A 24,597-nucleotide genomic window follows, 5' to 3' on the forward strand; every position below is an offset into this window, starting at 1 on the left:
CCACATGCAGTCCAGTACGTTTTTTTTTCCTGCATCAAAAACGCATGGAACATATGCCATTGCATATATAACCTAATTCACACCAGCGCTTTCCAGTTCAAGAAAAAAAAAAAAGAAGTAGAATATGCTGCATTTTTCCTGCACTGGAACACTGTAAAAACACACTGGAAAGCACCAAAAATGCACTGGGTCACACATGTCCTTATTTAACCACTTGCCCACAGGGCACTTAAACCCCCTTCCTAACCAGACCAATTTTCAGCTTTCATGCTCTCACACTTTGACAATTACTCAGTCCTGCAATGCTGTACTCATATGACATTTTTGTCCTTTTTCACCACAAATAGAGCTTTCTTTTGGTGGTATTTAATCACCGTTAGGTTTTTTTATTTTTTGCGTTATAAATCAAAAAAGACTAAATATTCGGTTAAAAAAAAAAAAAAAAATTCTTTGTTTCTGTTAAAATTTAATGCAGAGTATTGGCAAGTATTGCACAGTGTTGCAGGGTATTGGCACTGTGGCACTGTGCACATCCAACCCACAGCGCTGCTGCAATCTCTCCCCCTCTCCCTGTACCGATCGGTACAGAGAGGGGAGGGAGGAACCAGCGTGATGACGTCACGCCGGTTTGTTTACAAGTGATCGCTCCGTCATTTGACAGAACGATCACGTGGTAAACGGCCGCGATCAGCAGCTATTTACCGTGATCCGTGATGTGCCGAGTCCTCAGGACTAGAGGTCGACCGATATGGGTTTTTCTCTGGCCGATGCCAAAGCCGATATTTAGAAATCGCGGTGGCCGATGGCCGATATATGATGCCGATTTTTTTTGGGCCGATATATTAGGCCGATTTTTTTTTTTTTTTTTTTCCCTTCATCTCATAAAATCTAACATCTTTCACACTGGGGCGTTTTTCAGGCGCTTTTGGGCTAAAAATAGCGCCTGTAAAACGGCTCCCCTGCAGTCTCAGCGTGAAAGCCCGAGTGCTTTCACACTGAGGCGATGCGCTGGCAGGACGTTAAAAAAAAGTCCTGCAAGCAGCATCTTTGGAGCGGTGTATACCGCTCCTCCACCACTCCCGCCCATTGAAATGAATGCGCACCGCTGCCGAAGCGCCTGCAAAGCGTTTCGGCAGCAGCGCTTCAGGGGCGCATTTAACCCCTTCTTCGGCCGCTAGCTGGGTTATAAGTGCCCCGCTAGCAGCAGAATAGCGCCACTAAAATGACGGTAAAGCGCCGCTAAAATTAACAGCGTTTTATCGTCAACGCATGCCCGCACCAGTGTGAAAGCAGCCTTAAGTAATAAGTGATACAGAAAATTTTTTATATTTAAACATTTATTAAACAAAACAAACCTCCAATCAGTTCACTTGTATGTATAATTTAGATTAAAAAAAAATAACTATATCTTAAATATTAAATACACAAAAACAGGTAATCAAAACTTTTGGATGAAAAAAAAATGGGCTAACTTTACTGCTTTTTTTTTTAAATTTCATTAGTGTATTTTTAAAAAAAAAAATTGCGTTTGAAAGACCGCTGCGCAAATACCGTGTGACATAAAATATTGCAACAACCGCTATTTTATTCCCTAGGGTCTCTGCTAAAAAAAAAATATATATAATGTTTGGGGGTTCTAAGTGATTTTATAGCACAAAATACAGGATTTTTACTTGTAAGCAACAAGTGTCAGAAAAGATTTAGTCTTTAAATGGTTAAACTGAAAACTTCTCCACTCAGTCTATTGATAAAAGAACCTGAAAGAGATACAATGTATCTTCTTATCAGACTTGGCAAGCTGCCCAGAGGAGGAGAGAAGAAAACTTCAGAAAACTTGCATTGACTTCTATTACAGAAGTCATTTGCAAGTCCCGCTGAATTGGCTTTTTTTATCAGCACAATCGGCCGATGCCGATTAAGTAAAAAAAAGCCAAATATCGGCCGATATATCGGCCGGCCGATATATCGGTCGACCTCTACTCAGGACCTGGCGGTCACAGATGTTCCCAGGTGCGTGCCCCAGGGGGCGCGCGGGAGCAACATTCTGGAAGGAAAAACCCGACCGCGCTGTAGCCGTCTTTTGGCTATGGTCCGGTCGGCAAGTGGTTAAGGTTAAGAAAAAAAAAAAAGAAGGAGGGGGAAAAAAAAAACCGCATGTGTGCAAAAAAGCATCTGGTACTCATCCGGACTGCGTTTCTATGGTGTGAACTGGCCCTTAAACTAATAATCCTGTAATGCAGTGATCCAAAATGTTAAAACAAACCATAACACAATGTCCACGTGTTGGTAAACAAAAAAAGTCTATAGATCAAACAATTAATTGTTTATAAACGTGATGATCCACCATAGTGTGCAAAAAAGTCTTCAATTTGCTAGTGCTCTCCTCCTCCAGTGTGCTCTGGCCACTGACCTCATATTTTGACCTGTTTTACCAGCGGGTCACATTCAGCGCTTCCCCTTCGAGGATATTAAAGAGATCTATCTGGCGCGCTGCTCCTCTGTATCTAGCACATTGAAGATTTTTTTGTACACTATGGTGGATCAGCACATTTATAAACAATTCATTGTTTGATCTTTGGACTTTGTTTACCAACACGTGGACATTGTGTTATGATTTGTTTTAACATTTTGGATCACTGCATCATAGGAGTATTAGAACTGGAGCTGCAAACACTGGTGTGAACTATGCTATTGAAAACCATATAACCTACTTTCCATGCGTTTTTGATGCAGAAAAAAGAAAACCCCACACTGGACTGCATGTGGTGTGAACTGGCCCTAAGTCATTGCTTGCCGATTTATTATACACTGTTGAATTCTTTGTTGTCTGTTTATATTTAAGTAGCACAGCACCGTTTTTTGGTCTATTATTTGTATTAAGTATAATGAAAAACACTTCCGGTGACAGCAGCAACTTTGTGTTTTATTTAAAAACGTATTATATTTTATTTGAGTATTTCTGGATTGCGCAGATTGAGGATTTGTTATTGCTCCACACAAACATATCCATCTATACTGTATACACTATAAATTGACCTGCCCGTTTTCTTGGACTATAGGAATCCTTTATAGGATTTTAGAAACACACTACTTAAGGGTCTTTTTAGTCCGCTATACAAACTTAAGACATATCGAGACGTCTCAGCCCCTGTGTCCGCCCCAGACGTTTATTGATGCATGTCCTTTTCCGCTATGATACTCCATAAACCGGTCCTGAGGAAGCTACGCAATTTAGCGAAACGCGTTTTCCAGTGGAGACATTCACACACCTCCAGTCCTGGAGACTTAAACACTTATAGATTAGGAGGTGTATGTATTGTGGTCCCTAACAGGACTTGTGCATCATATTGTGATAATGTTGATTTTAATGGATTGTTAATACAATGTGTGCGATTTTTATAATGTTTTGTACAATAAAGATTTGATACTTTTATAAAATTAGACTCTGTCCCATGTGAAGTACACCAGTAGCAAGATGGGCTCTTGCATTATCAACTACAAAAAGGATTCAGCCTCAACTAATTTTGAGCACTTTTATTTTTTTTTTTCATAAATATTTTTATTAAGTTTTAGGAGGGTAAATAATTACAAAGTATGCAAATTTATATAAAAAAAAAATCTCTTTTTAAAATATACATAAAGTAACAGTTAAAAATGGGAGGAAAATATTAAAGCGAACACAATTGATCAGTAAATGTACAAGAGTTATTAGGGTATATCATAGATGCAAAATTGATCTATCAAAATTTTGAGGTAAGAAGGATGTAATCCAAGGCAGTGGCAGTCATCAACCCTGTCCTCAGGGACCACTAACAGGCCAGGTTTGCAAGATAACTGAAATACATCACAGATGATATAATTTGCTGCTCAGTGATTGCAGTATTCTAGTCTGCATCTCCCCAAGGTAATACATAAAACCTGGCCTGTTAGTGGGCCCTGAGGACAGAGTTGATGACCACTGATCCAAGGGGACCAGGTTTTCTCAAACTTTTGCAAATCATCACAAAGAATAGCAGCAAGTTTTTCGTTAGACATACACCAATTCATTTTATTTTTAACCAAAGTGGAATGTGGAGTAGACGACCACCATGCTTTAGCTAAAGTTTGTTTGGCAGCAGTGAATAAGAATGTCGGAAGTGAACATTTGTGAAATGTTTTGGTTTGAGACCTAATTGTCAAAGTGGCACAGGCTTTTATACTTACTATGCCACACTCCTATGCTGCTGCCCAGTTGCAGAATCCCAGTTTGTCTGAGCTGCTGTCAGATGTTACAAGGATGATACCACAGACTTTCCACGTGGCAGTGATCATGCCGGGTGATTTACCACCCAAGCCTGAGCACTGTCAAATAGGGAAGATCATGTGTTCCCTTATACCTAGCTCTGCTTTACAAGATTTAGGTGACTCTGAGAAAAGTTGTGTGGACATGGCTGAGAAAGTTTAAAAGCGTTGGGGCTGCGATATAGAATATGTAGACACTGTCATATTGTCTTGGGTTGGCAAAAAAAGCAGCATCCCTTTAAGGCTGGATTCAGACCTATGCATTTTTAGTGCATTTTGCAGGTTTGCACTACAGTCCATTTATCATGGTTTCCTATGGAACACGTTCTATAGTGCAAATCTGCAAAATGCACTAAAAATTCATAGGTGTGAATCCAGCCTAACTAATTATCACATAGGGTACATGTGTCATCAACTACCTCTTGGGATGGATCATGGGGCTGATGCATTAAAGTGGTTCTAAAGCCTAAGGGTTGTTTAAGGTAAAAAAACTATGTCACAGCCCCCCCCCCTTATGCCTACCTCAGCCCCAATTTGGATCCAGCATTGTACATGAGAGCAGGGGCTCTCTGCTCCGTCCCTCCTCACTGCGCAGAGAGATAGCAGTGGGAGCCATTAGCTCCTGCAGCGGGCAATCAAATTTTGTGATGGAGCAGTACGTTGTCTGAGTCAAAAGACAAAGACAGGGCAGTTCAGAAGAGAGCCTACCCACGAGTGCCCCCATAGAAAGCGGCTTTCTATGAGAGCACTCGGTGAGATGCGTGAAGGAGCTAGGTGTGCCGGCGGGGGACCTCAGAAGGTTTAGGGCTGCTCTGTGCAGAACTATTGCAAGTATGACATGTTTGTTTTTTATTAGAAAAAAAAATAAAGCTTAACAATCACTTTAAATGCTTGTTACAGCAACCAATTAGCTTCCAATTGTCATCAATGGGCAATCAAGAAACTTTATTATAGCATTTTTCATCTAAAAAAAAAAGCATTATAGCATTTTTTTCATCTAAAGAATCAAATGGAAAATGCATTTGATTTTTCACCAGTTTCCACATGTTTTTCCCTATGAATGGAGCAAATTTCTTGAAAATTGATAGATTCCTCCCATTAACACAGTCGGTGTTGATGGTGGAATGTCTCCTGTGGAGCCATTTAGCTTACCCAGCAGGGGAGCCGTCCCGGCCAGGAGAACACACAACGCTTATTGCCAGTGGTTATAGCCTCTGGCAATAATTGCATAAAAAATCCTACAGGCTTGTTGTACCCAAGTTGATCAACTGATTGAACTGCCTATGACCAGCTATATGGTTGTCATTATGGGCTTTAAATTTCCTATCTGGGCCATTGTTTGACTAGCTACACAGATCCACAACCTTTACTGAACTGTGCAGGGTTTGGATCACCCTGGTTAAAAATAAAAAGGTTTAAATAGGTAGGGTCTACCTATACACAGATGTGTTTAAACCTGACAGACATAATCACTTTTACATGGCTAACCATAATGTCTTTGTAAAAAAATTTAAAAAAAAATCCAGTTACAGAGCTGATTAGCTAAAAGCTGTAATTACACACACAGCTGAGCTAATCAAATGAATGAACCATCAACCTGCTCTGATCATCAGGGCCATGCGGTGATCTAATCAAAACAGGTGCAACTACCGTTGCGTTATCTCCCATAAAATAAATAAATAAAATAAACAGAATGAAATTAGAATGGCCTGAAACCAAGAGTTATGGAATCCTTTATTCTAACAATTTGACATTTGTTTTTCTCACCTATTTATACGGCAGTGATCAAACAAGAAAAACAATTCCAAATAGCTAAGGGCGAATGACTGGAAATGACTCAACCCTCAAACACATAAACAGGTCAAAACAGAAAAACTGGAAATAAAGCAGAAATAACTATTTTGGACTTTGATAATCAAAACAATTTATATTTGAGCCACGGAGCTTTGTCACATTTAAAGGGCAAGTTCACCTTCTGAAAACAAATTTACTAAGCATTCATAGGGTAGCAGTAGGGTTAACCCCTTTACAACTGCCTAACATATATGCAGGGCCAAAAGGGTGGGCTTTAATGCCCACGTTACACATATGCAGTGTTGGGTGGCTGACGTTTCTGTGTGGAAAGCATGCTCACTGCATAGTGATTGGGCAGTGAAAGACAGCTCTCGGTCCCCGCGAATGATTAGCTCCCGATCATGTGCCCACTGTGACAGCCAATCACAGTAGTCACGTGATCAGGCTATTTTACCCACCACACAGTTTTTAAAAGGGACGCCGACGTGGATGGGAAATTAAGAGAAAGCACTGTCAAGATTTTAAACGTGTTGCTTAGTTTTTATGCCTTACCTATAGGCCAGCACATTGCCTGTGTACTAATTTTTAACAAGGGAGAGTGCTTGTTTCTGTGACATTGGGGCAAGCACTCATCATACAGTGCGTTCTGGCTTCTAGGATGGTCGGTTTTTAACCAAAGCTGTGGGGTTGCCACACAAGACCTACAGATAATGTATTTAAACTAAAGCAACATTTTAACAAGCTGCACAGTGTTTTTAACCTGCTGGATTTCTCTTGATTTTACAGCGTATTTTACACCATGATAAAAAGGTGAACTTATCCTTTAGCCCTAGAGCTGCACGATTCTGGCTAAAATGAGAAATCAAGATTTATTTGCTTAGAAGATAGATTACGATTCTCGCAGCGTAACATCATCTTTCACATTAAAACAAAAAAAAAATTGGGCTAAACTTTACTATTTCGTTTTTTTTTCCTTCTTAACTGAAGTGTATTTTTTCCCAAAAAATTGCATTTGAAAGACCGCTGGGCAAATACAGTGTGACATAAAATATTGTAGCAATTGCCATTTTATTCCCTAGGGTCTCTGCTAAAATATATATAAATGTTTGGGGGTTCCAAGTAATTTTCTAGCAAAAAATATTGATTTTAACTTAAGGTGGAGGGCCACCCTGGAAAAAAAAATTCCACCAAAAATCCTAAAAAAATTAAAAAAAAAAACATTTGGAAAAAAAATAAATGTTATACTTACCTAAACCCTTGTTGCTAGGCAGTCTTCCTAATCTGCCTCTTCCTATTCCACGGCTTGTTCTGCTCCTCGGTGAGCGGCCCCGTTGTCTTCTGGGAACTGTGTGTGTTCCCAGAACACCACGGGGCCATTCACAGATCACCGTGCCGCACGCGTATGCGCACTAGGAAAGTGGCAGTGAAGCCGCAAGGCTCCACTGCCTGTTTCCCTTACCTAGGATGGCGGTGCCGGGACCCGAGAGCTGAAGGACGGGTCGGCCTCGGGCGGCCGACATCGCGGGCACCCAGGACAGGCAAGTCCACTTATTTAAAGTCAGCAGCCACAGTGTTTGTAGCTGCTGACTTTAAAAACATTTTTTAGCTGTCCAGAATCCCGCTTTAAGAAAGAAGTGTCAGAAAAATATTTAGACTTTAAGTGGTTAAACTTCCTGCATTTACATGTTGTTGAAAACTTGGCAGACTGACCTGGATTATTTATTTACACAGAAGTTCTATCCCTTTGATCTAAGAAGGAAGCTTAGTTACAATGTTTCAAGTTAAAGACTTGGCAGACTGCCCTGATGCTTTCTTTTGACAGCTGAGTGAGCAGATAAAGTCTCTCCACTTGTTTATATGAAAGAATCGGCAAAAACTGCAGGAGAGATTGTCAGGAGAGGTGAATCGAGATCACAAATTTTTTATTAATTGTGCAGCTCTATTTAGCCCCCATTCACATCGGCGTGATTTGACATGTCAAATCACATGCCAAATCGCAGCCTGTTGCCAGCAACAGCACTGTCCTTATCTTTGCAACGCCGACTTTGTGGCGCCACACCGACTTCAAAAAGAAGTTCCTGCACTACTTTTGGCGACTTCGGGGCTATTTCAATAGACATCTGTGCATGAACCCGCACAGATGTCTTTCAAATCGCCCCAGAACTCGCACTGAAATGCAGCTTTGTTCAGTGTGAACGTACCCTAAATAATGACGTTAATCCACTTTCTGCCTTCTACACTTGGTGTACACCAAAAAGTGCAAACACTCACCTGAAGCGTGCAGGGGAGAGAGGTGTTGGGGGAAACATTCCTGGTTCAAAAGAGTCGAAATAAGTGACAGTCCAGGAGAAGCTGCAGCAAGAGAGGCCAGCAACTAAGGACAAGACCAGCAGGCTCCAGAACCCTGATAATGAAGAACATTGTCCATAAGACCAGATTTACACAGTGTACACATATATGACACGTGAGCAGGTAATGTCCAATCATTCTACATCAGTGGTCATCAACCTTGTCCTCAGGGCCCATTAACAGGCCAGGTTAGCAAGAAAACAAATACATCACAGGTGATATCATTTGCTGCTCAGTAATTGCAGTATTCTAGTCTGCATCTCCCCAAGGTAATACATACAACCTGGCCTGTTAGTGGGCCCTGAGGACAGGGTTGATGACCACTGTTCTACATTACATAAGGACACAAGACAGAAAGATAACAATGCTCATCAAGCAATCATTATGGGTTTTCTCCCAACCACAAGTGATTTTTGATTGACGACTATGCATCACCAGCCAACTCCACCAAAAACTGATATTGCGGTCAGTGGCGGACCGTTGGTGCTCAATTTTTTTTTTTTTTTTTTGAGGGGGGGAGGGGACACAAACTAAAAAATTAAACTGTTAGTAAGGCTGCTTTCACACTGGGGCGGGTGGGTGTTGATAGTAAAACGCTGTTAGTTTTAGCTGCAATTTTTCAGTCGTTTTAGCGGCGCAGTTCGGCCGCTAGCGGGGCGCTTTTAACCCCCACTAGTGGCCGAATAAAGAGTCAAATGCGCCGTGTAGCGCCGCTGCCGAAACGCTTTGCAGGCGCTTCGGCAGCCGTGCCCATTTATTTCAATGGGCAGGAGCGGTGGAGGAGCGGTGTATACACTGCTCCTTCACCGCCCCAAAGATGCTGCTTGCAGGACTTTTATTCTTTAACATCCTGCCAGCGCATCGCCCCAGTGTGAAAGCACCCTGGCTTTCACACTGGGACTGCAGAGTAGGGGTTTTTCAGGTGCTTTCCAGACGCTATTTTTAGCCCAAAAGCGCCTGAAAAATACCCCAGCGTGAAAGGGGTCTAATGCAGGACTGTAAATAGCCACTTAAATCGCAGCCTCACTGTGCCCATCAAATGCAGCCTCACTGTGCCCATTATGAGGGGTTCATTCCCACCGTCATCCCTGTGCTTAGTTCCCGGCCAGGTCTGTACACCTGCTGTGCCTGTGCCCATTATGAGGGTCCCCACTCCCTAGTGATGCAGTGCATCAGCAATAGCCCACTGCACTAGCCCTGCTGCTAATACCATGCTCCTAGTTTCAGTTAGTCTTCCCTAGCAGTGCTGCAGCAGTAAAATGTCCTGGCCTGTTCACTGGCTGACTCCTCCTGGCCTGCACAGGCCTTGCGCTCCATCCACCGGGTGAGTCACTAGAGAAACCGGAAGTGACATCGCAGGTCGATAAAAGCACCGCCTACATCCAACGGACCGCTCAGGAGCACACTAAGCAACGGGAACATGATGCTACAGTAGGAGTGTTTGGGGTGCATCGCTCTGCGTCCCAAAGACATTCTAAAAGACGCCAATAGAGCTTCTTAGCCGCAACAAGTCATGCTTCCCATAGCACCTGTGTGTCCGGGCCGCCACTAATTGTGGTTTTGGTTTATTGATGGTTAATTTCATGGTGAATTTTTACATCTCTTGGTGAATCCAGTAACCAGATCTCCCAAACACAGCCACAACCATAAAGAATCAAAGGCGACTGTCATATACCACCCTTATAATTCAGAGTAGATTAGCAAAACTGAGTTGGGAGGATTTGACTGTTGAGCTTTTGAGAGGTCAGAGAAGTCAGTGCTCAACAACTTGATCTTTAACCACTTGCCTATAATTTAGAATGACAGGTTGGTGGCCATAGTATTCTGGGGCACGGTTTTAAAATGGAGTTCTGTTTACTACTTGTGCACAAACACACACGTGTGCAAAATGTCTGCATAGAAACTAAACAGCTTCCAGTTTTTTTTTTTTTTTTTTTTGTCAAAGCTTAATTAAACAAGCTGAAGTTAGAAGCTGATTGGCTACCATGCAAAGCTGCACCAGATTTTGCACTCTCCAGTTTTAGCAAATCAACCCCATTGCCTCTGATTGCAGAAAGCACAAATCATAAGCAACATGTACAGAGCCAATCACAGTGGCTCTGTTCCATAGGATTGCTGTGATGGCCAATCATTGCAATTATGAATGTAAATACTTCTAGTGGTTACATATGAAGGCCCTCCTCTTACTCTCACAATGGTGGAAGAAAGCTCTTATGAAGGGTTTAATGAATGAAGGGTGGGCATCAGCAGATTTGATACATTTTAATGTGGGATAGTTTTTTTTTTAACCCTTCCTGCTTCCCCTTACCTTCTGTGCATCTTATCTCCATCCTGTACCTGTAGCACCTGAATACTAACACCTTCACCTTACTTTTCCTGCACATTACCCCCTCATCTGCATCCTCCTATTGTATGTGACCTGTACATTAACCCCTTCAAACCCATCAGTGTATGACCTATACCAAGGGTAGGCAACCCCCCCGGCATGGGTGCCGCAAGCGGCACGCAAAGCCTCTTTTGCCGGCTCTCGACTCCCTCCCCATCAGCAGAGCAGCGCAGGGAAGGGTCAGTGAGACACGAATGCATTCCAATTTCAGATTTCCCCACACCGCACCTGCATTGAGGGGGAGGCACTGTGTCCCCACACATTGTAAAAAATGGCAAACATTGTTTGGTTCAAGGGGGTCAGGGGAGGGCGGTCCCTGTTTCCAGGAGGAGGACTGTGATTGGCCACTACTAAAGCCAATCACAGTCCTGCTAGCACCGCCCACAATCTGGAGGAAGAGGATTCGCTTGGTTGCCACTACCAATCTCAGAAATAAGGATGAGCTCAGGCGTGTTCGCAAGCCGCACTTGCCGAGCCCGCCAGGAAGTCGGCACTGCACATTGCTAATCACAAACAGTGAGACATTTCCCGATCGCTGCAGCCGCACAACGGGACAACGTCTCACTGCCTGTGATTAGCGCTGTGCAGTGCCGACTTCCTGGCGGGCTCGGCGCGTGCGGCTTGCGAACACGTCTGAGCTTATCCTTACTCAGAAAGAAGGGATTGAACTGTAATTGAGAAAACCACAATCAGGTGACAGTTTGTGGAATTACTGTTGCGCTTCTGGGAAATTTGTTGAAATTATTCCTGAACCTTTGCAACACTTACTACTAAACCCCCTGCACTCTGTGTCCCTTGAAGCCACAGCCAGTATTCAGCGCAATGAAAATCCCACCCAAGTTTTGCTGCGGCGTGGAGCGCTGCACTTTTTCTCAGCTGCGGGAGCCCAACTTATGATCCTGCACACAGGCCCACTGCTTTCAGAAAATGCCCCTGACCCGAGCTCATCATTGTGCATCCATTCCAGATGCTTGTATGTGACATCACATACAAGCACATGGGCTGGATGCGAGAATCAGCAGGATGAGTGTGCCAGGACAGGTAGATGTGTCTCATCTCTGCTTCCTTTCACCACTCTGCATATCATGCATATCATAGATGAGAAAAGGTACAGCGTTGGAGCAGATGAGCAGAGGGAGAGGGTGGGTACAGGGGTGGAAGAGATGAGAAGGGGGTTCAGCAGTGGGACAAAAGAGCAGGGGGGGTTCAGTGTTGGGCCAGATGAGCAGGGGCTTACAGTGGTGGGGCAGAAGAGCAGGGGGGTACAGAGGGAGATATATGTGCAGGAGGTACATTGGTGGGGCAGATAAGAAAGCAGGTTACAGTGGGTGGACGGATGAGTTCAGTGTTAGGACAGATGAGAAGATGATTCAGCAGTGAGAGACAGAAGTGCATGGGCATATGGCGGTGGAGCAGATGTGCAGGGAGGTACATTGATGGGGCAGATGGGCAGGGGGGTTACAGTGGTGGGACAGATGTGCAGGAAGGTACAGTGGTGGGAGGGATGAGAAGGGGGGGTTTAGCGATGGGACAGAAAAGCAGGGGGGTACAGTGATGGGGCAAATGTGCAAGGAGGTACATTGGTGGGACAGATGAGCAGGGGGTTACAGTGGTTGGGCAGAGGAGTAGGGGGGTACAGAGGAGAAAGGAGATACATCATTGGAACACATGAGCAGGGGGTTACAGTGGTGGGGCAGAAGAGCAGGGGGAACAGATGTGGGACAGATTTGCAGGAGTTACAGTGGTGGGGCAGATGAGCAGACAAGTTCAGTGTTAGGACAGATGAGAAAATGGTTGAGCGGTGAAACAGAAGAGCATGGGGGTACGGCGGTGGAGCAGATGTGCAGGGGGGTACAGTGGTGGGGCAGATGAGAAAGGGGGAACATTGGTGGGGCAGATGAGCAGGGTGGTACAGTGGTGGGACAGATGAGCAGAGGTGACAATGATCTGAGGTGTGGTGTTGCAGGAATTGGAGCTTATCTGAGGCATGAGTGCAGGGTGTTAATTTCTTCAAAATACTCAAGTAGTTTAGAGCATTTACTTTATAAAAAATCCTTTTCATGATTGAGAGTGTGAAGTTGACTTTTTTTGTTATAAAATCGGCATGCTCAATTTCTTTGAGCACGCTGTGCTCAAAAGGTTGCCTACCCCTGACCTATACAATAATGGTGCAATGTATCTAGTGCACCATTACCTGGTTTAATGGTTTACCCCCTCAATACCAGCATGATTCTCTATTTCCAAAAAAATATGGAAAAAAAATAAATAGGATTACCTTGAGGTGTCCAGTGTAGTATCTAAAAAGAGAGCATCTTGGGGGTATTTCTACTATTCTGGCATTTTTTTTTTCATACATTTTAGGCCTCATCCATGCTGTATGCTATGGACGCTTTTTTCACCTACAGGAGTTTAGCAGCAGCCAAAATGTGGTAAAAAGCTGCTTTTGCATGCGCATTCCCATGTCTGGCATTAATATATTCTACTGACCAGAATCCTGGCCATTGGAATGCATAAACGTGGAAATGCACCTAGCGCCAACATGTGGTAATGAATGTTAAAGGATACGTTCACCTTGTTAAAAAAATAATCAATTCACATCTTTTTGCAAGTAAAAAAATAAAAGTGAATTTATTATTTATTTTTTACAAGGAGCCTGTAAAGCATTGCACCTGAGATCAGCAGACTGCAGGTGCAGCATCAAGCTCCTTTCAACCGAACTAACAGAGTGCTCACCAGCGTCCTCGTAGTTTATGGAGAGCTACAAGCCCTCAGCTGCAATGGTTGACAGTAGCTGTAGTTCTCTCATTCACAGAACTCTGAATGATGTGGCCAAGGGGCGAAGCCCCGCATGGCCGTGCCCTTTTTAAATTGTGAGAGTGGGTTCGGAGAGAAGGTCCCCTGTCGGGGGGGGGGGTTGCAGTGGCTGCTGATTTACACGGATACGGTGAAAGGTGAACTTACGCTTTAAAGCACGTTTTATGCTCAAACGCTCCTCTCCTGAATGCATAAGTGATGGGTTTTTTGCCTATAGTGTGCATGAACACAACATGGAGGGGAGTTTACAGGCAGAGAAAAAAAAAAAAAAAAAAAAAAATGTAAAAGCAGATGTAGAAACAGCATGAAAATTTATGACAGCAAACAAGGGAAACTTTAAAAAAAAAAAAAAAAAAAAAAAAAAAAAAGCGCTGTGCCAAAAATGATATACAAATCACGAGTACAGTATTCCATGACCACTGAAAACTGAAAAACGTCCCGAGTATGAAGGGATAATACAGGCTGGTACTGGGCCACCACCCATACAATGTTTCTTACCGAACATACTTGTTTTCACTCCATCGTCACTCTCTTTTCCATAGCGCATTTCTACACATAGAAGAGAGGTCATTATTTCACCAACAGAAAAGAAAAACAAAGAATAAAATCGTCACCCATCCCCCCCAATGTATTTACCAAAACTCCATCCCAATAAAACTATCTTTTACTTTTTCATTGTGTAGCACCCTTTACCATAGGTAGGTGCTAGAGGTGTAGTGTTGTAGGTTCTGTCAGTGCAGGTAAATTTAAGCAGGCCTATACTGTGAGCTAGGCCTGTTTGTTTTTGATTTGGGGAGCAGGGAGTGGTTAGTGTAGCAGTGGGTGTGAATGACATGTACTTCAGCTTTTGAGCACCTCCCCTGCTTTCAGTGAGAATGTTCTGGAAGAGGGGCAGGGCTGAGAGTTGGAGTGGCATGGAGTACATGTGAGGAGCCAGGACCAATCCCCAACTAGGATTGGCAGGGGGCAGTCCTCCTACATATACTCACGGTCAGCCTGCTGTGGGGGGGGGAGTTGTCGGCTGGGTGAACTGAAGGATTGAGTGCTAGACTATGTGCAGGAGAAAAACCCTCATCCAGGTGGGGGTGCAACTCAGGTGGAGGAGCTCGGGGGCTAGGAGGGAGCGTCTCCTTACACGGTCATGGAGAGGTGTCCTGGAACAGGAGCTGGTGAAGCAGTTGGTCCACACCAGGGGTCCTCAAACTTTTTAGACAGGGGGCCAGTTCACGGTCCCTCAGACTGTTGGGGGGCCGCACTATAGTTTAAAAAAAATATGAACTAATTCCTAAATTCCTATGCACACTTCTTTTTTGTAGTGCAAAAGAATAAAAGAATGAATAATAAATAATATATATAGGGGATGGACAGGGGGACAGAGGGGTGGACAGGGGGACAGAGGGGTGGACAGGGGGACAGAGGGGTGGATGGGGGGGGCAGTGGGGTGGACAGGGGGACAGAGGGGGGGACAGTGGGGTGGACAGGGGGACAGTGGGGTGGACAGGGGGACAGAGAGGGGGACAGAGGGGTCCTCACTCGTTCGTAGGCTGTTGCTTGAAGCCTCCGCTCTCGTTGTCACTCTTCGCGCCTCCTGTCTCCGTGCGGGACTGTGCTGGGAACTACACTTCCCAGCATGCAGCGCGGCACATGGAGCCCTCCATTACTGGTGTGGGGGAGGCAGCTTGAGCGGAGCGGAGCGGATATGCTCCCTGCCGAAGCCGAGCCGACCTGGCCCCGGCCCGAGCCTGGATTGTCGGGAATCCGGCCCTGGGTGGATTGGGCCGGATAAATGTCCTCGGCGGGCCGCATGTGGCCCGCGGGCCGTAGTTTGAGGACCCCTGGTCCACACGGTCCGGGTAAATCCTTCAGGAAGGACTCAGGGCAGGAGTCGGTGAGTGAATCACAGTGGAGATCTGGAAGAGGCATGCCAGGGGAGCTGGGCGCAGAGCCAGAGGGAGAGACTGTGGGGTTTGGTGCTAAATCGTTGCAGCCTGAGGGCACCGGATTTGCAAGCTGGGCTTGCTAGGATCAGTAGCCAATCATCAAATATCTTTTCCAACTAAATGTTCAGGGCTGCCAAGAAGGGGTACTGCAGGCCCTTAGCCCATTAAGACTCATCAAGTGAAGCTATTCCTAGGACTTATTCAGAGTGAGACCTAGTCAGCTCAAGATGGTGGGACAGGATGTCGAATGCTGTGACAGGAAAGTGTTGTGCAGGAGGAGAAGTGTCCTGGAGGTAGAAGTCTGCAGGGGGGAGTGCTGAGGAGAATGGTCTGAAGTAACGCTGTAAAGATTAGAGTCCACCATTTTTGTTCCATTCAAGGAAATGTAAAGCATAACCGCTATAACATTTGCAAAGGTAATGAGTAAACCACTAGTGACGTTTGTCAATGTAATGCCGGATCCGCTATAACATTGCAAATACCAATTTGTTCTATGGGCATCCCATATCCCTTCCCCCAACCAAGTTCAATCCCCCAAATAAAACAACAAAACAAAGCAAAAGACTTTTCATGGTCTACAAGTGTGACGTATGGATGTCTGGCAACAGGGTGAATATGCGTGGATGTTAGTAACTAGTGGCAACACACCGCTACAATTATTTAGTTGGAGTTCTGGGACTAGGTCTGTAAACTAAATCATGGTCACCCCATGTGAACTGTAGCTGTTTTAAAGAAAAATGTAAAAAAAAAAAAAAATCACCTTGCAGTATAATATAAGCAAATACAAGCAGAACAGCGAGGATGCTGACAATCACAAGGCAGCAGAACATGGAGAATAATCTGGATGGCCATCTTTTACTTTTCTTGGAAGTGACCACTTGTGACTTGACGGTGCCATTGTGTTCAGGCTGCTCCGATTCCTCATACAGCACAGAGTCCTCCCGGAGGAAGTTTGTCTTGTGAGGGATTGCCTCAGATAACTCACTGTCCAAGTTTCTAACCATCGAGTCTTGAAGAGTTACTCCCTTTGAACCCTGGCTCTGGACACTATTGGATATGGCACTGGTGTAGGAGGTAGAACGACGGTTGGTACTCCTTAACCGCCTGGCACTGGTCACATAGGAGGTATCCATCCAGAAACCTGCTTGAATGAAAATGCTGTTACTGTGAAGAAAAACACTTCAAAAACAAGTATCTATTTGTATGGATCTAAAATCAAAGCACCATTAAAGCCAAAAACAATTTAAAGTGCAACTAAAATCTGCAATACATAGCTCTGCTTCAACAGTCCGAGGTCCCTTGCCAGCGTCAGCGTCTTCTGGGTACCAGTCTTCAGGCAATCTTGATTGACCGGCGCAATATGATATCACTCTTTCGCATGTGCAGGAGTACAGTCATCCTGGCACACAGGCACTGTGCCAGGACAAAAACTGAGCTGAGCTTGTGCAATTCAGTGTATATCCTACAGATAACTGCAAACAGGCAGATAGGTTTGATTTAGCGCAGAAGATACATTACTCGTCTCTTCTGCAAAAAAGAGCATGCCTGCTCCCTGCTTCAGGCAAAAAAAAAAAAAAAAAATTTCCCTTACAGTGGGGCTGTGCTCGCACTGCAAGGGTTAATTGCTCAATTTTGAATAGGGGGGAGATATACTTACCTGATCCTCCAATCCTCTCTGCACAAGACTGGCCCCTTCAGCTCCTGCCCCCCCCTCTCTCTAGCAGTCTTGAGTGGTGGGCGGTTCCTGACGTCATCAAACCTAGAGCAGGCTACATAGACCTGCTCTGGATGGAAGGACACTAGGAACAGTCCACCGCTGGAACGTGGGGGAGTGCCGTTTGCCGGTGGAGCGGACGAGCAGGTGAATATAAGGCTTTCCCCTCTCTCTTGGGAAAAAAACAAGCACTTAACTCTTGCATTGTGGGCACAGACCCACTGTAAGGGAAACATTTTTTTTCTTTGTCCGCAGTTGGGCTTAGTTCCTCCTTCACCCAGGCCAATTCTGACATTTCTCTCGTACATGGAAAAATCATAATTGTTTTGCTAGAAAATTACACAGAACTCCCAAACATTATATATGTTTTTTTTTTTAGCAGAGACCCTAGAGAATAAGATGGCGGTCATTGCAACTTTATCGCGCAAGCTATTTGCGCAGCAATTTTTCAAACACATTTTTTTGGGGAAAAAAAACTATTACGTGCCAAAAAAAAACAGTAACGTTAGCCCAATTATTTTGTATAATGTGAAAGATGAAGTTACGCCGAGTAAAAAGATACCCAACATGCCAAGCTTCAAAATTGCGCCCGCTCATGGAATGGCTCCAAACTTCGGTACTTAAAAATCCCCCTAGGCGACGTTTTAAAATTCTTTACAGGTTACATATTTTGAGTTAGAGGAGGTCTATGCTAGAATTATTGCTCTCGTTCTAATGTTCGCGGCGATACCTCACATGTGTGGTTTGAATACCATTTAAATATGTGGGTGCGACTTATGTATGCGTTCGCTTCTGCGAGCAAACACGCGGGGACAGGGGTGATTTAAATCTTTTTATTTTTTTATTGTTAATTTTAACTTATATTTTTCTATTTTGACACTTACTTTTTAAATTTTCTTTTTTTTTTAATCACTTTTATTCCTATTACAAGGAATGTAAACATCCCTTGTAATAGGAATAAGCATGACAGGTCCTCTTTACAGTGAGATATGGGGTCAATAAGTCCCCACATCTCACCTCTAGGCTGGGAAGCCTGCTATAATTTTTTTTTTAAAAAAAAAACAGATTTCAGCTTCCAAGCCGAGGCGGCATCATTTTTTTCGAATGCAGAGGCTGTGGCGTGACGTCATTATTATTATTTTAGGTACTTATATAGCGCCGTCAATTTACGCAGCGCTTTACATATACATTGTACATTCACATCAGTCCCTACCCTCAAGGAGCTTACAACCTAAGGTCCCTAACACACAATTATACACATATTAGGGCCAATTTAGACAGGATCTGATTAACCTACCAGCATCTCTTTGGAGTGTGGGAGGAAACCGGAGGAAACCCACGCAGGCACAGGGAGAACCTGCAAACTCCAGGCAGATAGTGTAGTGGTCATAACATCGCGCCCGACCTCTGAATGGTCATAGAGACTCTGGGGACCATCTGGTCTGCCGAAAATCTCTATGCTCAGCATCCAGGGCCGGCAGATCCCTTCTCCGGTTCGCCGATGGCAGGGGCGAGCCTGGAGAAGCACAGTAGGGCGGCGGGGGGGGTTTGGGGTGGTGGTGGTTGGGGATGAGTCCCCTCTTGCCGCCTATAAGAACGATCAAGTGGCTGAACAGCCGCTACGATCATTCTTATGGTGAAGGGAATCACCAGCTCTAAGAGAAGATATCTGAATGATGCTTGTAGCTGCACCCATCATTCAGATATCACAGCTCAGGGTCCACAACGTCATATGACGTTACGCGGGCAGCAAGTGGTTAATATATTGCAGCTCAGAATTCTGAAATAAGATGGCTGCATTCATTTTCTTTCTTTTGGCACGGCGATCAGTGGTGCGCTCTGTCTCTTGGACACAGCACATCACCGATCATGGTAGAGAGCCTATGACGTAGGCTCTTTACCATGTGATCAGCTGTGTCCAATCACAGCTAATCAGAGTAGAGCTGCACGATTCTGGCTAAAATGAGAATCACGATTTGTTTGCTTATAATAAAGATCACGATTCTCGCAGTGTAACATCTTCTTTCACAGTATACAAATAAATAATTGAGCTAACTTTACCGTTTAATTTTTTTTTTTTTAATTGCGTTTTAAAAAATGCTGCGCAAAAACGGTGAGACATAAAATATTGCAACAACCACCATTTTATTCTCTAGGGTCTCTGCTAAAAAAAAATAAAAAATTTATATATATATATATATATATATAAATAAATATAAACTTGGGTGTTCCAAGTAATTCATTTTCTAGCAGAAAATAATGATTTTTACTTGTAAGCAATAAATGTCAGAAAAGGTTTGGTCTTTAAATGGTTAAACTCTCTTCATTTACACGCTGGAGTTCTTTCCCTTGATAAAAGAATGAAAAGATACTTTGTTTCTACTTATTTGATTGTTGTGATTAAACTTGGCAGGTTGCCTGGATTTTTTATTTTATTTTTTTCCCCAGCTGTGAGAACTCTCTGCACTTGTTAAAAAGAATCGTGACCTGCTGTTTTGAAGATCGGGAAGGGAAAAAGATCGCGATTTCGATTCCTAACGATTAATCGTGCAGCACAGAGTTATGCCTCGTACACACGATTGGACTTTCCGACAACAAAAACGTGGATTTTTGTTCGAAGGTTGTTGGCTCCAACTTGTCACGGTCACACAAATGTTGGCCAACAATTACGAAAGTGGGAATGTGGTGACGTACAAAACGTACGACAAGCCGATAAAAAGAAAGTTCAATGGTCAGTGCGCCACCCTTTGGGCTCCTTCTGCTTGATTCCGAGCATGCGTGAACTTTTGTGCGTCGGACTTGTGTACACATGATCGGACTTTCCGACAACAATGTTTTGTTGGTGGAAAATTTGAGAACCCGCTAGACAACATTTGTAGGCGGAAAGTCCGACAGCAAATGTTCGATGGAGCATACACACGGTCGGACTTTCAGCCAACAAGCTCACATCCAACAATTCCCGTTGGAAAGTCCGATTGCGTGTACGGGGCATAAACAGAAAATGTCGATTATCGGGATTCCTCTCTTAAAGTTGACAGCGCATGAGGAGAGGAGAGCCGATAAGTGGCATTCCTCAGCGGGAACATCTGCACTGACAATCAGGACACTGATCATCAGAGCAGCCCCATCAGTGCTGCATATTCGTGCTTCCTCATCCGTACCGCCTTAACGGTGCCCACCAGAGCAGCCTCATCGGTGCCACCGCATCAGTACCCATCGGTGCCACCACATCAGCAGAGATGAACTTGGGCGTATTTAAAATCCCACATGCCCGATCCCACCAGAAAGCAGACAATGCACACCGCTAATCACAGGCAGTGAGACATTTCCGGGTCCACAGCCTGCACAGATCAGGAAATGTCTCTGTCTGTGATTAGCGATGTTCAATTGCGTCTTCCTGGCGGGATCGGGCATGTGGGATTTCGAACACGCCCGAGCCCATCTCTACTCACGAGTGCTCATCAGTGAAGCAGAAAAATTACTTATTTACAAAAATTTCTTAACAGAAACAAAAAAAGTTTTTTTTCCCCCAAAATGTTTGGTCTTTTTCATTTGTTTAGTAAAAAAATAAGACCCCAAGCGGTGATTAAATACCACCAAAATAAAAAAAAAAAAATATATATATATATATATATAGATATATATAAAAAATGTCATCTGGGTACAGCGTAGCATGACCGCGCAATTGTCATTCAAAGTGTGACAGCGCTGAGCTTTGGCAGAAAAAGGGTTAGCAGGCCCAAAAAAGCCCCACAGCAGACACTGGCCGCTCGTGGTATGAGTGTGACAGTTCCTCTATAGGACACTAGGGGCGCTCTCATATATTCCTCCGCGCACTACTTCGCCTTCCGTCTGAAGCGCCCAGGAACCCCCTCCGCGCATGCGCACGACGCCGAACCTGCAACTCCAGCGATATCAGTCCGTCCGTCAGTCAGTGAGCGGGCGGGAGACGGAGAGATGTATCCTATCCGCTGGATGTGTCCTCCGCTGGCCGCTCTCGTTAGTATACGTACATATACAATACAATGTCTGTTGGTATTCCTGACTACGGTGACTATTATTGATTTCTTTACCGCCGCAGCTGCTACACCTTTCCTCACACCCCTCCGGCACCTGTGGGGAATGTGTGCGGCAGCCGCTATGCCCTCTCTCCCTAGCTCGGTGTCCGGGGTGTCTCGCACACACCAACCATTTACCTTGTCAGCCGCTCTTGGCGCCGCTGTACGGTAAACACTAAGCAAGATCTCGCGCTCGTGAAGCCAGGCAATAGTACACCCTCAGGTCAGCCAATGACAGAGCGTCTTTTTAGGGAGGCTGAGCAAAGCGCGCAGTTATTGGTAAAAGTCGCTCCGTGACGTCTCCGTTCTGCGTCTTTCCGCGCCCCCTTTCCTGGTGGGTGACGTCAGTGAGCGCCGTCCTCCGCACTTCCTGTGCCGGGCACCAGTGCGCGTGTCCCTTACTAGGAGGCCGGAGAGCGGGCGTCATGGTGAGAGAGCCTTGTGTGTTATTGTGTGTATGGATGGGGGGGGACTGGCTGTGTGTTATCAGATCTCCGGATTTATTATATGATCAGCGGGCCGGTCCAGGCCTGGTATATGAGAGCAGAGAGGAATGACTGGGGCACGGTGTGCAACTACCAGTACTACCTGGGTGTCCTGATACACACAGCATGCTGGGAAACGTGCACTAGGGGGCAGTATACCTTCTACTAGACATGGCTCATCACAGACTATGGAGTATAAAGTGTACGAAGGGAATGCTGGGAGCTCTGTGCCCTATACATTGTATATTATAGGGAGATAACTGAGGACTGTGCCCTATACATTGTATATTATAGGGAGATAACTGAGGACTGTGCCCTATACATTGTATATTATAGGGAGATAACTGAGGACTGTGCCCTATACATTGTACATTATAGGGAGATAACTGAGGACTGTGCCCTATACATTCTATATTATAGGGAGATAACTGGGGACTGTGCCCTATACATTGTATATTATAGGGAGATAACTGAGGACTGTGCCCTATACATTGTACATTATAGGGAGATAACTGAGGACTGTGCCCTATACATTGTACATTATAGGGAGATGACCTGGGGACTGTGTGCCCTATACTTGTATATTATAGGGAGATGACCTGGGGACTGTGCCCTATACATTGTACATTATAGAGCGCTGACCTGGGGACTGTGTCCTATACATTCTATATTATAGAGCGCTGACCTGGGGACTGTGTCCTATACATTGTACATTATAGGGAGATGACCTGGGGACTGTGTCCTATACATTGTACATTATAGAGCGCTGACCTGGGGACTGTGTCCTATACATTGTACATTATAGAGCGCTGACCTGGGGACTGTGTCCTATACATTGTACATTATAGGGAGATGACCTGGGGACTGTGTCCTATACATTGTACATTATAGAGCGCTGACCTGGGGACTGCCCTATACATTGTACATTATAGGGAGATAACCTGGGGACTGTGTGCCCTATACTTGTATATTATAGGGAGATGACCTGGGGACTGTGCCCTATACATTGTACATTATAGAGCGCTGACCTGGGGACTGTGCCCTATACATTGTACATTATAGAGCGCTGACCTGGGGACTGTGCCCTATACATTGTACATTATAGAGCGCTGACCTGGGGACTGTGTCCTATACATTCTATATTATAGAGCGCTGACCTGGGGACTGTGTCCTATACATTGTACATTATAGAGCGCTGACCTGGGGACTGTGTCCTATACATTGTACATTATAGAGCGCTGACCTGGGGACTGTGCCCTATACATTGTACATTATAGAGCGCTGACCTGGGGACTGTGCCCTATACATTGTACATTATAGAGCGCTGACCTGGGGACTGTGCCCTATACATTGTACATTATAGAGCGCTGACCTGGGGACTGTGCCCTATACATTGTACATTATAGAGCGCTGACCTGGGGACTGTGCCCTATACATTGTACATTATAGAGCGCTGACCTGGGGACTGTGCCCTATACATTGTACATTATAGAGCGCTGACCTGGGGACTGTGCCCTATACATTGTACATTATAGAGCGCTGACCTGGGGACTGTGTCCTATACATTGTACATTATAGAGCGCTGACCTGGGGACTGTGCCCTATACATTGTACATTATAGAGCGCTGACCTGGGGACTGTGCCCTATACATTGTACATTATAGAGCGCTGACCTGGGGACTGTGCCCTATACATTGTACATTATAGAGCGCTGACCTGGGGACTGTGCCCTATACATTGTACATTATAGAGCGCTGACCTGGGGACTGTGTCCTATACATTGTACATTATAGAGCGCTGACCTGGGGACTGTGTCCTATACATTGTACATTATAGAGCGCTGACCTGGGGACTGTGTCCTATACATTGTACATTATAGAGCGCTGACCTGGGGACTGTGTCCTATACATTGTACATTATAGAGCGCTGACCTGGGGACTGTGCCCTATACATTGTACATTATAGAGCGCTGACCTGGGGACTGTGCCCTATACATTGTACATTATAGAGCGCTGACCTGGGGACTGTGCCCTATACATTGTACATTATAGAGCGCTGACCTGGGGACTGTGCCCTATACATTGTACATTATAGAGCGCTGACCTGGGGACTGTGCCCTATACATTGTACATTATAGAGCGCTGACCTGGGGACTGTGCCCTATACATTGTACATTATAGAGCGCTGACCTGGGGACTGTGCCCTATACATTGTACATTATAGAGCGCTGACCTGGGGACTGTGTCCTATACATTGTACATTATAGAGCGCTGACCTGGGGACTGTGTCCTATACATTGTACATTATAGAGCGCTGACCTGGGGACTGTGTCCTATACATTGTACATTATAGAGCGCTGACCTGGGGACTGTGCCCTATACATTGTACATTATAGAGCGCTGACCTGGGGACTGTGCCCTATACATTGTACATTATAGAGCGCTGACCTGGGGACTGTGCCCTATACATTGTACATTATAGAGCGCTGACCTGGGGACTGTGCCCTATACATTGTACATTATAGAGCGCTGACCTGGGGACTGTGCCCTATACATTGTACATTATAGAGCGCTGACCTGGGGACTGTGTCCTATACATTGTACATTATAGGGAGATGACCTGGAGTCTGTGTCCTATACATTATAGGGAGATGACCTGGAGTCTGTGTCCTATACATTATAGGGAGATGACCTGGGGACTGTGTGCTATACACTGTTTTTGACATGCACCTGTCCCCACTTCCCTGTGAGTTCCTTTCCCCCGCCGCCTAGTGCCG

General features: G+C 44.8%; 2 protein-coding genes across 5 annotated transcripts in view; one reads left to right on the top strand and one right to left on the bottom strand.

Annotated features, from left to right (window-relative positions):
• Positions 1-21,628, bottom strand: part of ARL6IP6 (ARF like GTPase 6 interacting protein 6) — a 55,645-nt gene extending 34,017 nt beyond the window's left edge. The window contains exons 1-4 of one of the 3 annotated variants that reach the window (XM_073634144.1): positions 21,475-21,627; positions 16,325-16,705; positions 14,123-14,173; positions 8,347-8,479 (exon numbers count right to left, since the gene is read on the bottom strand). In XM_073634144.1, the coding sequence (XP_073490245.1) occupies positions 8,347-8,479; positions 14,123-14,173; positions 16,325-16,697 (557 nt within the window). In that variant the 5' untranslated portion in view covers positions 16,698-16,705; positions 21,475-21,627. Of the gene's footprint in view, positions 1-8,346; positions 8,480-14,122; positions 14,174-16,324; positions 16,709-21,474 lie in introns of all 3 variants that reach the window. The other 2 variants (XM_073634143.1, XM_073634142.1) reach the window with 2 other exon arrangements.
• The window catches only part of PRPF40A (pre-mRNA processing factor 40 homolog A), a 65,138-nt gene continuing 61,670 nt past the window's right edge, over positions 21,130-24,597 (top strand). Inside the window, exon 1 of one of the 2 annotated variants that reach the window (XM_073634140.1) lies at positions 21,130-21,277. In XM_073634140.1, the coding sequence (XP_073490241.1) occupies positions 21,236-21,277 (42 nt within the window). In that variant the 5' untranslated portion in view covers positions 21,130-21,235. Of the gene's footprint in view, positions 21,278-21,653; positions 21,765-24,597 lie in introns of those variants that run through there. The other variant, XM_073634141.1, reaches the window with a different exon arrangement.

The sequence above is a fragment of the Aquarana catesbeiana genome, linkage group LG06 (assembly GCF_042186555.1).
Source record: "Aquarana catesbeiana isolate 2022-GZ linkage group LG06, ASM4218655v1, whole genome shotgun sequence".
NCBI lineage: Eukaryota > Metazoa > Chordata > Amphibia > Anura > Ranidae > Aquarana > Aquarana catesbeiana.